The sequence below is a fragment of the Manacus vitellinus genome, unplaced genomic scaffold, assembly GCF_001715985.3.
Source record: "Manacus vitellinus isolate BGI_N305 unplaced genomic scaffold, ASM171598v3 scaffold_5_pilon, whole genome shotgun sequence".
NCBI lineage: Eukaryota > Metazoa > Chordata > Aves > Passeriformes > Pipridae > Manacus > Manacus vitellinus.
Genome location: NW_021940682.1, coordinates 16,287,981 through 16,304,911, shown reverse-complemented (window position 1 = coordinate 16,304,911; position 16,931 = coordinate 16,287,981). Strand labels below are relative to the sequence as shown.

The following is a 16,931-nucleotide window of genomic DNA, read 5'->3' as shown; positions in this document are numbered from 1 at the left end:
TCAGGGGATGATGGGTGAGGAGCTGAAGAGGGAAGTATCCCACAGAACCACAGAATCAATTAGGTTGGAAAAGACCTCTGAGATCATCGAGTCCAACCCATGCCCGAATTCCACCGTGTCAACTAGACCATGGCACCAAGTGCCACGTCCAGTCTTTCCTTACACACCTCCAGGCACAGTGACTTCACAGGAGCAGCTCCTCACATGCCTTTCTCTGAAGCAGTCCCAGCGTCCTGATTTCCTGCACACGTTGCAAAGTCCTCCCTTTCAGCACATGATGGAATACATTTAGTTTTATTGTGTTACTTGCTGGCTTGTATTCCACAGGAGGTGGCTGTGGCAGTTAGTTTGGATAATATTTTAAATGAACAGCAGGGGTATGTAGCAGATATCACCAGTACTTTTTATATTGCAGGGGCAAAATGCCATTCCTAAATTATAAAATATTTCTCCAATATGTTAGAATTTAGTGATCTGAATTTACTTGCTTCATTGTTAGAAAAGCTTCTGTTGAGGACTTCCTGGGGCTTTCCTGAAAATTTTAGATGAATGAGATACTAAGATGCTGACTTTGGTTAAAAGGGAACAGTAAAGAAAAGAAGAAAAAAAAGGGGGGGGGCAGGCAGATAAAAGGAGAAGAAAAGAAGAAAATCACCAACCTTTTACTTTGGTTTGTACATGTATTAATACTCCAGGGGAAAAAAAAAATCCAACAGTCTTTCATTCTCAGAGTGCTTAATTGGCACCCTGCCTGAAGTGAACCAGAAAATGATTCACTTGGAATGAAAATTGAAAAGATACCACAATTAAACCCGGTGTCTAGAGACAAGAAAAATCTCTGGTGCTGCACTATCTTCTGGTAGTCCAGTTAAGCAATGTCTGTTTCTTGCAGGATACATGCTATAAACACAGTGGCCTTCTGACCTGGTGTACTAGAGTCTGTGCACTGGAAATTAGTGATTTTTGCAGTAAGAGAAGTGATTATATTGTATGTGGGGAAACCAACACCCTTAAAAGTAGAATAAAAACTTGCCATTCTGAGCAAAGTCTTTGTGAAGTAGTCATGGCTTCTATCAGCATTTAATACCCATTGGATAAGAAATATGAAGGTCCACATAAATGAGGGCAAGAGTCTTGGAAGAAAAGCTGAGAGAATGTAGAATTAGAGTTTTGAACTGAAAAAAAAAAATGCAGCTATCCTGGGTGCTTATAAGAGCCAAAGACCACATAGGATAATGAGGGGCTGAGATCTTAACACTCACTTTCTTCTTTTTCGTTCATTATATGCACTGAAAATTTCTGAGTTTCCAAACAGATACTCAGACCTGAAGAGCTCCAGGTGAGAGATGCATCTCCCTGAGTTGCTCAGAAACAAAGGCACATATGTTTCCTTTGTAAACACTTAAGGGGTTTTTTATTGCAGGGGTGGGAGGGGGACCAATGACAGATGTCAAGAAGCGCCGGTCAGGACATGCCCTGCCAATAACACAGGGGGAGTAATGTTCACCTTCCTAGAAGAAACCTCTATGTTTCAGCCCACTTGTTGCCTGAGTTCTCCTTGCACTGAGCAGGATGAGTATTGAAGTAATTCATTATAGTTACTGTAAAATTAAACTGTCTCATGTATCCAGGGTCTCACCGTGATTCCCTGACAGCCTCTTTCTGTGGAGCAGAGACTCTGAAAAGGCCAGGCAGCCCAACCCTACTACTTTGGCACGTGGGGTGAATGCTTCCTTCTGTGTGTGCCTGATGGCTGTGTGCATGGTGGGTAATACCTGTGTGAATAGTCTCACAGTTGGTAGGGCTTGTGAACGAGAGTTCAGAAAGCTTCTCCTGGAGACTGAGAGAAAGAGGTTCAGTGTCTGATTTCCGCTGTGATTTGCTTAAGGAATCTTTCTTCTTTGGCATGGCATTACTAAGTTTCATTTCTTGCCAGACTCCATTTCCTTGAAAAATGCTGTGGAATTTCCTTGCTGCACCAACCTCCTGGGCTATTCTGGCAGCAGCTTTTCATAGTTGTTTCTCTGCTCACATCAGGTAGATACCGAGACAAGAGCTGACCATTGCTGTTTCGAGCACTGCCTCTCGATGTATTGCATTGTTCTCCTGCCAGGGGGTAGTTTGACATATGATTTTGAACGATGCTAAAAGCATCATGGCATAGTACAGTGCCTGGTGCTTTATGGGGAAGTGAATGCCCAGCACACACACTCTCTGCCGGGACAATAACTAGAGATCACTTAGGTCCTGCAAAAGCTCATTAAATGGCGAAGAAACTGCATATCACAGTCATTGTGCAAGGAAGCTGTGTATGTTCTCACGAAGACATCTTTGGGAACACTGGTGGAAGGCTGGGAGATTGACAGGATGAAGATGGGGCTGCAGCACATGGCAATGTGGAAGTTTTGGAATAGACCCAAGCTGTTCTTGGTAGCCTAATTTGGAGCATCTTCTTCAGCTTTTTTGGTTCACAAGCGATAGAGAATCTACAGCTTAGGTAGTCTCAGAGCTGCTTTTAACTCCATAGTGTTTCTCTTGCCTTTTTTCATATACACTATGGGATTATTATTGTTCTCTGTTATATCAATAATTTTAGGGAACCCCCACTGACTGGTGAGTTCAGTAGGCTTACTCTAAGCTTACTCTGATGTAAAAAAGAGTATTTATTGTAATTATTGCTGCTTGAAACTTGCTACATTGCCTGGTGGGCTAAATGAGACTGATTTTGAGACCTATAAAACCTATTTTGGGATAGTGAAATTAATTCCCTGCCCAATTAAATTTTTTTCAGTAGTGAGGTAATTCCTGTTGCCTCAGTGCTCTGCAGTTAATGACATCCCTTCTTTTAGTATCCTAGATATTAAATACATCACCTATATTTTACTGACAAAGCAGACACATCTTTTTCTCTCTGTGTTTCTTCTTTTCATTATAGCCAACTCAAGAGATAAAAGAACAGCCGTTTCACCGCTTTGCGAAGAATTGTGCTTTCCTCCTGCTTGACTGCCGCCGATTCCACCACCAGGAGGCCCTCGTTCCAGTGCTTACGGCTAGGCAAAGAAAGCACAAGGACAGCAAAAAGAGGTAGAGAAACCTATCCCCACAGGAGTAATCTGAAATTAATACTTATCTATAAACATAGATTTTTCAGAGTACTGTGCAGGCATCTATTATTAGAATCTATTATTATTGCAGGAATCCTAATATCCAACTATTAGTTGTACTGTAAGTTCTGGGAATAATGGAGTGTCACAGATGGTATCCCTGCATTGAATCCCTCAGTGACAGCCAGGAAAGTTCATGCCTTTGTCTTCTGGATAGTAAAGCTCTTAGTGACTTAAGTAAAATAATAAAATGAAGTAAAGCACAGGTTTGACTTCTAGTCACTCCCGTCTGCCCTCTATTACCCAATGAATATGCCTTCCCCTTCTTTGCCTCTGCCTTCTCTCTTTTAGTTACTTATTCCTGGGTTCTTAATTTTCTTTCACTTTTCACAGCTGGCTTTTATTGTCTCCGAAAAGTTCTAAATATCTGCACTAACAGTCTGTCTGATTGTTCTGTTTTGCTAACATGACCTTTAAAGAAAGGGGGAAGGAGAAACGTTTTCATCCTTTCTTTTTTACCAAATCATGTACTTCTTTCCTTAATTATTGGCTCTTCAAAGCTGCAGTCATTGCTTTAGCTGAAATGTAGTTTTTGTTATTCAAAAGAACAGTGTGTCCGTGATCTCTTAACTAAAAAGTATTTAGATTTGCCTTTTTTCCCCTTAAACCCTATTTTTTTCTCTTCATTGCTGAGTCAAGCCTTGTATATCTGCTTCTGTGCTGGTTTCCCAAGATCATGTTTCAGTGCTGATGAGTCCAAGACACAGCTTTGTAATGCAATTTCAGAATGGATGATAGGTGAGAATAGTTTTGCTCCTTGCAGGAAATGCGGCTCCTGCAAGCTGTAGCCCCTTCTCTTTCAAACCCAGTTCCTGCCCTCCTTCCCTGAATTCACACATATGCATTTTACATGTTTACATTTGTTTACTTGGACCTTTTCTTATATGTGCTAATGTGTATAACACATATCCTCTGCTCTAAGAAGCAGAAAAAGCATAAATGAAGCCATGATGATGTATGCAAAGTTCCTAGGCCTCTGAGGTTTTCAGATCACCGCTCACCATTCTGGCCACACTATTCACTTAAAAGAGTTTACACAAATACACAGGCAGTTGAGCCACTCACGCACTCTGGAAAGAATCCATCACTTCCAGACAGAGTTTGCCACGAGGCTGTCCTTAGTGACTGGGAGACTGAAGGCTCAGAGAATACGTGCTGCTCACACAGCAGTGAAAACTCGTGTTAAGCTCTATTTCACTCTGTTCCTATTACCTGGCTACTCTTTGCTTGCTTCCACATCTGTATTTTCCTTCTTCTTTTTGTCTCTTACTTTCACAGTCATCTGTTTCCATGGATCACTTAACATGTCCTTTCTAGGAAATGATGAAATATTAAACCTCCAGTCTGTAAGTTCCTGATGAGTGGATGCAGGGAAAGGGAATAGCAGTGAGAGGGTCTCAAGGATCTCTGCGTATGCGTTGATGTTTTGTGCTCTATTGTAACCCTTCACAGCTGGCAGATGCTGGAGACAAGATGTTCAGCCTTCAGGCTTTGCTGCTGTGTTGTTTATAAGGGAGAGCAAACAGGGCCTGTATTCTAAATCCCCTTCTAAGCTGATTTTATATCAGGCCATAGGTGAACATCAGCTGTGCTTTGTCCATACAAACAAGTGAGATACTGTGAAGCTCAGTGTGTATAGCATGCTATAGAGATCGGAGAGAAGTGCTAAATATTCTTTCTTCTTCCATGTTCTTTCACTGTTCCTTCTATGCTTTCACTTAGGCATGCTATGAACTCCAAGAACTGGAGACTATTCTCAGCTGGAACCAGAAAAATTCAAGATGAACAATCCGCTGTCACCAAAGTCATGGGAACACTGATGCAAGCATTCTCCCTAGATCCTGCTATTCAAAATAAGAATTTCATACCCAACCTGGGTGGTCATTTTTCTCCCCAGGATGCCTTGATCTATAGGTCTTAGTCTGCACTAATTCTTTGTGTCAGAAAGGTATGCCTATGGATAGCCTCTTACCAAAAGCAAAAGTTGAAAGTAATGTGGTCTTTAGATGATGTGGTGTCTGCAGCAACATGACAATGGACTGTTTGGCCCAGTCCTTTCCAGTTCTGGGTATCTGCTGTCAGCTCTTGTGGTTGCTTTTCAGGCTTTTGAGGAATGCAGAATACTGTTCACCAATGGTCTGTGCTACCCAAGGGACAGCAATTTAGAACCCATTCCTATGAGGCCTGGGAAGGCCAGGTATAGTAGTATTTAGAGCAGTAAATGTGAGATTTGGTTGTTTTTTGTTTCCTGTCTTAATTCTGGGTTGTTTCCTGGCGTAGCAAGGGATGCAAATATGAGACATACCAGGATCAGGTAGAAGGTGGTCTTGATAGCTCAACAGTTGCCATGTAAGTGGCTGTACCTTGTCAGTGTGTTCAGCAGCAGTAAAGCAGGATCTTCATTAGTTCACAAGGGAAAGCAAACCCTGAAAATAAAAATTTTGAATTTGCATTGAATGCCCAAGCATAATGAGCCTTAATGGAGGGTGGTCTCTCTGCATAAACTTAAAATAAAACATAAACTAAGTCTTGGATTCTAAACTTAGGAACTGTGTTTTTCACTCTGCCTCCCTTCCCCAGATTCCTTCAAGATGACAAGCAGTCCAGAGAAGACTGGTAAGCACTCTGTACGAGAATGCAGGATAAAAATATATTCACAAATATGTGCAGCCAGCAAGTGGATGTGTCACAGAAGCCAAGGCTTTCATTAGAAGGAGTCATTACTCTTAAGGAAACTTTCCAGTCTGACCACTCAGGACCTACTCTGTCAGTCACACTTGGGCCAAAGCCCTTTTGCAGCGGGCGGCTCCACGGAGTCAATGGGTGCCTTGCCTGACTCCCTACACATCCCACACTCACACGGTCAGACCAGGTTTCCTTACTGGCTCAAGCCAGGGTTTCCCATAGCAGAGGCTCAGACATCTGGATCCTTAAAATAATTTAATCTTCATGCAATAACAGAATGACAGCTTGAGTGTGGTGCCTCCGAGGAGGGACCCCGAACAAAGGAAGCCCTGGGTTTTTATCCCCTCACAGTCTTCACAAAAAAGTCCTCAGCAGGTGTTTATTCATCTTAATTTCAAACACATGCCCCACAAGCACCTGTTGCACTTCACTTGCTCTTCAGGGATTTTTGCTCATTGAAGGTCATCAGTTCCCCAGACAACACTCGCTGCCTATATTGTACTCTCCGGCCAAGATCCAAGGTACAGCAGACATTTCCTTTCGAAAAGAAGTAAGAGAAGAATGTGATATAGGGAAATTTATACTTAACTTTGTGCACCAAGTGCTTAATATTGTAAAGAATCTCATCTTTTTAATGGGAGGGAAGGCATGTCATATTTAGAAAGTGGCTCCCAGCTCACACATCTGTGTAATTTGATTCAGTTTGGAAATAAAAGCAGATGAAAATCTGAGTCTCTGAAGATTTAAATCTTCTCGGCCTGAAAGAAAGCGAAATTGTTTTCATGGGTCAGCAGACAGGCTGTTCTCACAATTCATTCATTCATTTACTGCTGAAGTAATGTGCTACTTCAGTTCCAAGATTAAACAACTGGTAGTGATAACTTGTTGTCAGGGATCGTGTCAGGGTGTCAAGCCTTGTGTAGAACACAGGAAAGCTAGTAATGGAAATTGAGACAGGTGAGCCAGTGTGCAATGGGCTGCAAGTAGTGATAATCAAGTCAGTAAAAAATGGGGATTGCAGCATCCAAAACAAATATCCAAATTTGATATTTAGTCACCTAGATAAGTCATGAAACTCTCCAAAATGCTCCATAATAAGCATTTATCTTGCAGGCAATCGGAACTGCAGGCACTTAAGCTTTTGCTCTTTAATTATGAGCGTCTAATTTAATTTCTGGTTTGATTTCTTGGGACCTGGATGACCTAGATGATGGACTATAATGCAACAGCATTACCACTATACTTGGATACAGAATAGCAAATTACTTTGAAATGTCTAATAGAAATTCACTGGATCTTTAGACATGGTTTTTGTCAGTTGTTTAGGAGAAAGAAAATAATGCTTGTTTGTCAGACAAAGAAAGGAAAAGTTCTAAGCACAGGGAGCAAAGAAAGTAAGGGAGAAAATAAAAAAACAAGAGAGATAGTTGGGCAAAATGGCATGGAAAAATTATGAGCAGTGGAAGAAGTGGTAGTGGTAGAGGCTGCATTGAATTGGAGGCTGGAAATGCTGAACTGGATACAGAAGCCAGTGAGATATTTAAAGCCAGTGCTGATAGAGTCAATAATTTATTTCTCTACAAATGCTTTGGAAAGAAACTGAATTATATTGCTCTTAAATTGAAGTTAAGAACAACGCCAATATTGTTCAGCACTTTGTGGTTTTCTGGTATTGTACATGGAAGTGAGGAGGGGAGGTGGGATGGGGAGAAAAAACAGGTAATCACTCACAAGCCTGTCTGTTAAAATCTAGAGCCTTTGAAAACAAGCTGGCAGGAAATTAGTTATTCTCCCTAAAGTCTGAAATTAGGTATAGCAAATATTTTCTTCTATAATTACGCTGCAGATGATTTCTCTTGGCATAACACACAACTTACTCAGTTTGCAATTTGCTGATTTCTACATATTTTTGTAATGGAAGTTTGTGCTGTCACGTCTGTCAACAAGTGGAAGCAACATCTTCTGCTTCTCTTGACCAAGCTAAATTGAGTTTGGTTTATTTTTTATTTTAATAGACATTATTAGAGCAATGCTGCTGGAATCCAGGTCACTTTTTCTTCTTTGGAATTCCTGTCTGTGCTTATATTTAAGTATGATCACAGTGATACTGCCATGCTGCCAGTCACATTCCTCCTGCCACAGTCAGGGGTCTTGCCATTATAGTGTTAGAAAACTCCCCCTTACCAGTGCTGCTTTGTCACTGTGGAGTGGCAAGGGGAAAACACATTTCACTGAGGAATTATGGGAGGGGATATTTGGGAGAGATTAGTTTGCTTATAAAACTGGCTTAGAAAAATACAGTAACCATGTGATGTTAGAACCGTTTTTTTACCCAGATCCACACACTGAAACACACAACTGTGTTGTGCTTTATTAATTTTTTAAAGCAGTTTATAGAGTCAATACATCTTGAGGGAAGAAATGTTCCAAAATTGTTTCTGTTGGAGACAGCTCACTTGGCTGTGAGTTTTATGAAATAGTTCCATCAGTTACTCTTTACTAGGTAAAGGCATTACCCTGGTGTCACTGCTGTTTTGGAAGCCTACAATTGCCTTCTATGACCCTGAAATTTCTCCTGCCATTTCAGCAGGAGAGGATGTTTTTACTTCTTTTCCCATGACTGCAATGTGATTCTGCTAGCATTACTGGCTGCCCTAGAAACAGCTATATTTCACTTGGGGATGGGCTAGACTTTTTAAAAGGAATACATGAGAATTAAGGAATAAATCCTACCATCGTGGTAAATTTCTGACATTTTTTCTGCCTTTCATTTTTCTTGAAGAAACTGAGACACGGAGAAGCTTCTAGCAAGTACCAACCTCATCAAACAAGCAAAGTCTTCCAAGTCCAAACAGGTTAAATACAAACCAGTGACTTTTCCATGCACAAAATGGAGAAAAAACGGTAAAATACTATTTCTTTTACTAAGAATTTGCAGGCTTGTTGTTGTGAAGACCTTTGCTATGCTATAATATGTGCTCACCATTTGAGTGTGTGTACATAGATGTGTATGTGTTTGTCAATCCTAGACCCATCACAGCTGGGACCCATCACAGCTGCTTGTGTGCACATGTTCTTTTGTGTGCCTAGTTAGTGCAAATAACTTCCTTAGGTATTCCTTGGATTCACTGACATGTACTAGGCAAAGGGAATAGGGACTGCTGACATTTAATATTTCAGACCTCCACACCCAAGATGCAAAGCTTGAAATGGATAAGAAGAAAAGCGTTTGGAAGCGGTCTCAACATATGCTTGAAACGAGAAGACTAAAAATAGCACCTCATTCTAGAGAGGTGACGCAGTGTTTGGAGAAGGAGATGATGTCATAGATGGAGTTAATTTTTCTCTCTCCAGCGGACATAGCTGATCTTGTTGGCACCCAAATATGCCCTACAATACAAAAAAAAAAAAAGATTCTTAACGGTAGTTGCTCATATAAAGGCAATGTGGAAGTGGGATTGCTTTGCACAACTTAATGTTGGGGTTTTGTCAGTTTTTCTGCACAGATTCTGTCCCTAAGCCACTAAGGTCCCTTGCCTGTGCCCCCTTAAAGCCTTTTGTCTTACTGGGAAGAATGGGTGAGAGGACTTTACTCCTTTTGCTGGAAGCAGGTCCTCTAAGAGAGCTTAAACAACTTCTGTTGCATTGAAGGCAAGTACAGCTTCCAAACCTTTGTGCTTTGGATATATTTTTAGACTTATAATTATGACAGTTCTGAAGACTTTAGCTTTGTTTGCTTCTCAACAGGCTTCCTTCACCAGTTGTTCTTTGGGAATTTCAATACAGTGTTGGTGACAAACTATATACTGCTTACTTATTGTGCCTGTATCAGGAATTTCCTTCCCTGCCTTTTTTTCCCTATCAAATATACTTGAGTTCCTCCTGAAGCAACACCCAGAAGAGTCCTTTGCCCAGACAGTTCAGACTCCTGAGCTGGTTTATAGGTGCTTTAACTTTAGAGAGAGTTCTTCAAGGCCACTCAGTCGCTTCTTACAAATGGCTGGGATGCAAGACTGTTGTTGCTCTCTTCAGCTTCTTATCTCCAATTTGCTGATCAGTTGGGGACATCTCATGGCGGCAGTCCAATACTGAATACTATTTTGAAATCAAATATTTGAGTGTTGTCTGATTTCCTTCTTGTCTGATACTCACTGCCCTAAGAACAGAGGTCATGTGTGAAATTTGGCATCAGAAACTCTGACCTATTCCTCTGTCTTGGATTGCCTGGCTGTTAAAACAGGAAGTGGTGCCTTAATAATACAGTGGAAAAACAACAGTGAGGGATAGACAAAACAGGAAGAAAGATTGCACTAGGAAATACTGGGATATATTGAACCCCAGTGGGATTTGTTATTGAGTGGTAGTTGTGCATCTGCACAGAGTTTCAAAGACACAGGTACATCATTTATAATCACCATTCAGCAAAAACACAAGGAGGAGAGATTAAAAGCCTTTTTTCAAATATGGACACAGAAATGTTTAATAAAGAAACTCTATTCCAGTAAGGCTGATAAAGAAACCATGGTAATGAAAGGAAAGAAGAACAAGGGATTAAACAAGAATAATCAGGCTAATGGATCTCTGAAGTTTAAAGGTTCAAGACTGAAAAAATTATTAGCTTGAACATTACTGAAAATTAAGGTTTTATGTGTAGCAAAATCAAGGAAACACAGTATTTTAAAGACCATTACAATTCCTGAGACCTTTAAATATTATTATAAAGTAAAAATAACTGTATGATGATGCACTCAATGCCTATCTAAGTTTTGGGATTTGAAAAACGTACTGCTTATGATCTCTTCTGGCCACTAGCCTGGCGAACATATGGAATACAAATGGAGCAACATTGGGGTTTTTTTTGTAGTTTACACACAAACTCACTTGCAGAAGCAGCAGGCAAAGCCAAGAGTAGAAAACTGGCCAAATAAGAGCATGTTCAGTTCTGAAATATGATTGGTTTAAAAGAAAAGCTGATACTGACTGAGAGGCTGAACTAGAAAACCTTAGCTTTTCCAAACTCATAAGGAACGTGGAGACACTGCGAAAATGATTCATTTTTCAAGTAGAGGCTCTTCAAAGTTTGGAGCTTTTTTTTAAATGAAGAAAGGTCTCAAATACTAGTGCTGAACCTCTTCTAAATGTGAATTTAAAAATGTTTTTTTCCTGTAAAATGCCATTTTTTATGTGACCAGTGAATTCCGCTGTGACCTAGAAATTTAAAATTTTCTATCAGCTGCACTTTAAATACATTCTTCTTTCTGAAGCATGCCAATGAAAAAGCTGTCCTGAGTACAAACAGAGCAGTGTACTCAAAGTCATTATTCACCCTACTTGACAACAGAAGCACTCAGTTTCTGTGAGCTGGAATGCATTAAAGGGGAAAAAAAACATTCAATGATTTATGCTTTTTTGAGCTGTAACACTGAAAACTCTGCTGTCCTATGTTTGGTGGACAAAGCTGCTTTGCTTCATGTCTTTTTCAAATTAATTTTCAATTCTGGTGTGTGAATAAGTTAGAGAAGCACTGATGCTTTTGGCCATAACAGTTAAGACAGTATTTGCAGTACTTCCAGCTTGTTTGTATTAGGAGTTGGAATTTCTTTGGTGTCAAGATTAAACACACAGTCCTGTGTTCTGCAGCATGGCAGATGCATCCGTGAACAATTTTCTTGTTTTAACTCCCTTTCTGATGAGTTATTGCAGTTAAATCAAGTTTTCTGACTCAGCTTCCTGCTAAAGTAGTAACCCCTGTTGCTTCTCTCATTTTCTCTCATGCACTAATGTGTTCAGCTGCCACCAGGCAAATTCTACCCCCTGTATTTGCATTCAGTCCCAGAGAAGTCCCTCTGTCTAAAGGAATGGTGAGAGTCCACTAAATGGCAAAACTGATCCAACACTGTCTCTCTTCCCCATCTCCCAGCTGCCTGATCTCATCTTTTCTTCTTTATTGTTGAGATAAACACCTGAGGGAATACAAATAGGGAAAATGCAAAGCATAATGCCCTGCTGGGTTAAAGCAAAGATCTGGCTCACTCTGAGGGCTGGAATGTTGGGTGTTAGGGCAGAGTGGGAGCCTGGCCATGCTCTGTAGTCTGATCAGGCCGAGCCCTGGTGCCAGACTGGCCTTGTGATGTACTTCATTCCCTTGGGGGATGGCTTCCCACTTAATCTGCGAGCAGAGGGATATTTAGCCAATTCTTCTGTTTTACTTAGTGAAATTAAGATATTCACCCATGGACTTTAACCAGGCCTATGACTGAGCTTTAATTCAAATGCAAGCTTGTCAGTGTCGTTGTCACCAAATTTGAGGACTGATAACAGTTTCATATCAAATAAATTTTACTATTGCTTTCTTCATCCTACTTTTATCTGATCTTGGAGGTCAATTCAAATGAAAAAGATATATGTAACTGCAATTACTACTCCCACTTAGCTATATATGTGGGCAGTCTTATTTCATAATTAGTCTGTTACTTCTGTTTATCATAAAGTTAATATCAAGCTGAAGTAGAACAAAACAAAAATCTATGTATGTGGAGTTAGTCAAGAGCAGTTATTTTGGCATTTGCAACAGCTGTTTAGAAAGCTCTCACAGTTTAAAAAAAGACCTGTACTTCCCAAAGTATACATTTCATGATTCAGACTAATATATTTTACTGACTGCATTTCATTTTTTTTCAGTAGAGATTTTTGTGCAGAGATTGATAAACTGTAGAAGGTCACAGCACCGGCCTCTCAAGCAGAAAGAAATGTTGAACATTAAAAAGCTGCTTTAAAAAGATATATTTTTAAAATAAATATTAGCATAGGTCAGAAATATGCTCAGTGATAAGATTTTTAAAGGACTGAATTTTAGCTGCAATCAGGCAGCAATGCACTGGCAGCAATGCACAGGCAGCTGCAACCATGCACTTAATCCATGTCTGTCCATTCTGCTACTGATCTGCTTGTTAGCTCAGGTAATCCTTGAGTTTCCTCTAATTTATCAGCTAATAGTGAAAATAAGAAGTATGTCAGACACTAGTTAGTGACACTCAACAGTTTGCTCCTGGGCAAAGAGGAAGCACACCTTACGTATAATTAAAGTCAGAAATTTATTGTTAGTGTAATTGAAATCTTGAGAGTTGGATGATTATTGATCCAGATACAACTTATAGAAAGAATAACAATACAAGAGTACTTCTATAAAATGGTAACACATACACTTCTTGGATTCTACCTCTTTTCCTTGTATTTCACTCATCTGTCCACTCTTCCTGTGAGTCATAAGGTTGGTGGTTTCTTTCTGGTGTGTGGGTGATATGGGGAGTTGTCAGCACCTGGAGTCCTTTGCTGGGAGAATATGATCTTCATGTTGGTAGTTTCTCCTTCCTTGCTCTAAGATACACTTGGTGTCATTTTTTATATGCTTGCTAGCACACATTTACAGCTTTCTTCATTGCTCTGCAGTGCCACACTATATCTGATTTTATGGTATGTGGTGCCCATTACATATGTTAGCTGTTATTTTTTTTGTTCTCTTTGTTACCCCTAAATCTAGTTCCATGTCAGCATTTCTTTGACTGATCACTGGTGAGTTGTTCATAGCCATCCTGTCTGCAGAGCCAAGCCTGTGCCTCACCTGTTACATTTACATCCCTGTACTCCTCTGCCCACCTTGTGTCCCCACTTTTCAAGGCCTCTGCTATTGCACTACGCCTGTATTTCTCTACACTGCATGCTTGTGCTAGTCGTAACTCTCTTTCAACACAGAATAACTGTTTGTTACTTCTATTTATATAAAATGATGACTGTACCACACACAGATAAACAGAAGTAAAACAAATTAGCCATAGACCTTGTTAGTTATGGAAACTGCTGTCACAGCTAACCAAGTAAAAGATACAGAAGGGTCAAGAGAAGTTCAAACAAAGCAAACCTGACAAGCCCCAGTCCTGAGGCCTTGCAAATTCAGTACAAAGGTTATGGCAAATTACTGTATTACAAGGCTGCATGGTTACAGGGTTTTAGACTCAAAAGTCATGAGCAGGTAAGAGCAAGCTGTACACACTACCACATCATCCATCAGGTTAGGCTGTTTTTTTTAGAACTGTTTAGAACTGGTTATGCTGGCATTTTTTCTCTTTTGGGGAAGAAAAAAACATGAATGCAAGACTTGGACTCTCAGTTATCTGAAATTTTAAAACAAGAGGCTAGTTCAAAGAATACTGGATATTTTTACAGATAAAATTGCATGGCATAGTGAAGTGGAGAAAATAAGGGTAATGGCAAGGATAGCCAAGCAGTGGAATTGTCTGATTCTTCCTCAAAAGATGAAAGAAAACCCACAGCCTCCCCAGGCAAACAAACATCTGATTCAGCTTTGAGCTAGATAATCTCTTGATGTTGCTTTCAGTCCTATTGTTTTCTATGACTAGTCTTCTTTTTTTTACCTTAAATAAAAAACTCCTTGTGCGTTCCCAAAAGGGACAGCTTTTCTTATGTCTTTTGTCTTTTTGATAGACCATATGTGATATACTGATGCATGTCTCCATAAATCCTCTAACTTGGCTTAGGTTTTGCAAAGCTTAAGAGTGGTCTTATTTTCCCAGTTTGCTTTTTTTTTTTAATAAAGAATTGCTAATTTCATAATCTTCTATTCAAATAGTGAATTTTATGGTGCTTGGACTGCTATCACTTACTGTATTTGTATAGCTGACATACAGATTATTTCTTTTTCATTTACAAAAATACCCATTCCTGAATTCTCTGGTTGGTGTTTTGATATTAATATTATCTTTGGCATCTTTTCTTCTCCAGTCACATATAATTTGTTGTGTTCCTGACTTGACCTGGCACCTGTTTAATATCAATGGGCACAGCCCTCTAATTCATCATTTCCTCCATAGCTGCAATTCTGAACCATGATCTGGACAAGACATCTTGAGAAACAGAAGGGAGATCTCTAATCCTATAACATATCCTTAGTGATTAACTCAAAGTAAATTAGAGGCAGCAAAATCTGTGTCTTTTTAATGCAGGATCACTCTCAACACTGTAGGATTGAGTACTTTTTCAAGTCTTTTTTAAAGATCTCAAGATTGCAACAGAGACATAACTGTCTCCCACTACCATATCTATTCCTTCCATTAATTGCATTTTAACAATAGAGCTCTCCTGTCTGAACGGTGAAGCTTGGCTGATCTGATATTTTTGCCAGTCCCCCTGAGACCCATTGTATGCACACAGCTTTTGCAGTTCATCTTAGTTCTGACCAAAGAGAAGGAAAACACAGGCAGAGTTATTTCCTTCATGTAAAACCTCAGAGCCTACCCCAACATATGCAGGCACAGTTTCAGTCATATTCCCAAGATGGACATGGAATTCAAGGAACTGTACCAGAGAGACTGCAGATAAACGAGGAATTTGGACATGAAGCAGCAGGAAGATAAGCAAGAATTGCATAAGTACAAAAAATTGTGTGGATTCATCCTACCATGTTCTGATAACCTGAATTCAATTCTGCTATTCTTCTCTTTTGCTAATCTGATATGCTTTTAGACTATGCTAGTCTAGTATACTTTTGCCAGTATAACCCATTAGCTACCAGGGGTTTTCAGAAGAGCTTTCAGGTGTGAAGAAAGAGGAGAGAGTTGCAATCTGTGGTGTGAGTTAATATAAATTCCATGGGGCACATTTAAACAAGGTGGCCTTTCCCTGAGACTGACCAAGATGGAATCTGTGTTTGTGCTTCCTCACAGAAAGTTTTTGGCAATTTTTTTTTTGAAGCAGTGATTGTTGACTATGATGTGACTAAGGGAGTAGCTGAAGTGACACAGCATTGCATGGCTACCATGATTTCTGGATTTGGGTAGTTTTGGGAATATAATAGCTAACCTAACTTCCAAGGTGGTGCTGCTATTTACTCTGTATATTCCTTTCCTGTAAGAGAGTTTTTTGCCTTGTTAATATTTGGATTGTCTTTGAAATATTCAGTATCCTTTCTCCCTCTCTCTTCTGCTTTCCCTCCCCACCTCTCACCCCCAACATGGATTTTACAGGGGAAAAAATCCAAACAATGGCAGCTAGAGAAGGGAGAGCTGAAGAATATGAAGAAATTGCTGCACCTTTGCCCGGAAGCATTCTGCAATTCTGGGAAGATTTCAGATATCATATTATTTTATCCTGGTTAGGAACAGGCAAACTGCCAACTTGAAAGTTCAGAGAAGGCATTAGCTCCTATATTTGACTTTAGTCCATTTGAGCAACATAAATATGGATCAAAACCAGGTAATCAAAAAAGAAAAAAAAAACAAACCAAAAGCTCAAACCCAAACAAAACCCACCACCACCAACAAAAAAGCCCTCATGATTTCCCTGTTCTGGATACCTAATACTTTTATGGTAAGGTTTTGACTTGGGTCTTATCTTGTCCAAACTGGTACACGATCCCACATAAGAGGCAATGCAGATAACAGTGGGGTGTCTCATTGCCAGTACCTCACTCCCAGCTGCAGACACACTGGTCAGCAGCAGAACATGTAAAAGGGAAGGAGCAGACTCCAGCACACCTCCACTCACTTGGCCGGTGTGTAGCAGGATGGGGTATGTGGGGTTATTGCACAGCACCAGCTGGAAGCCAAATGAGCAATTAATGATCACACAACATTTTGAAGCTGTAGAATGGAATTTATTGCCCAAAGTAGCACTTCGGAGTGGGAAATAATCTTCGGATTCTGTGCGTTCATTGACCTTTCTGGGAACTATTTTCCAAACTAAAAAAATAATGAAGGGAAAGTTGTTTACAGAGACATTAGCTGTAGCAGAGGTGCTCTGTAAGACCAGAAGGGTCACTCTCTGCATGTGCATTCTGTTCTGGAATAAAAGCATACTTTGTGAAGGAATTCGCCTTTAAAGGGCTGCCTGCCTAAGTGCTCTTCTGGAATAGCTCTTGTGGAATAATGCAGTTTTCAAAAGCAGTGCCAGCCGGTTCCTCAATATAGACAAAGCCTCAGGGCTCCCAGGATTAGACTTTTGGTACTCATGTAAATTGCTTGATGTCTCAAATGGGGACCCTGCGAGCACTCCTGTGGTGTGCTGATG

General features: G+C 40.1%; 1 protein-coding gene across 1 annotated transcript in view; it reads left to right on the top strand.

Moving 5' to 3' along the window:
• DMC1 (DNA meiotic recombinase 1) overlaps positions 1–16,931 on the top strand; it is a 31,355-nt gene that overhangs the window by 231 nt on the left and 14,193 nt on the right. The window contains exon 2 of the mRNA XM_008931538.3: positions 2,936–3,084. Coding sequence (XP_008929786.2) covers positions 2,936–3,084 — 149 coding nt within the window. The remainder of the gene's footprint in view (positions 1–2,935; positions 3,085–16,931) is intronic.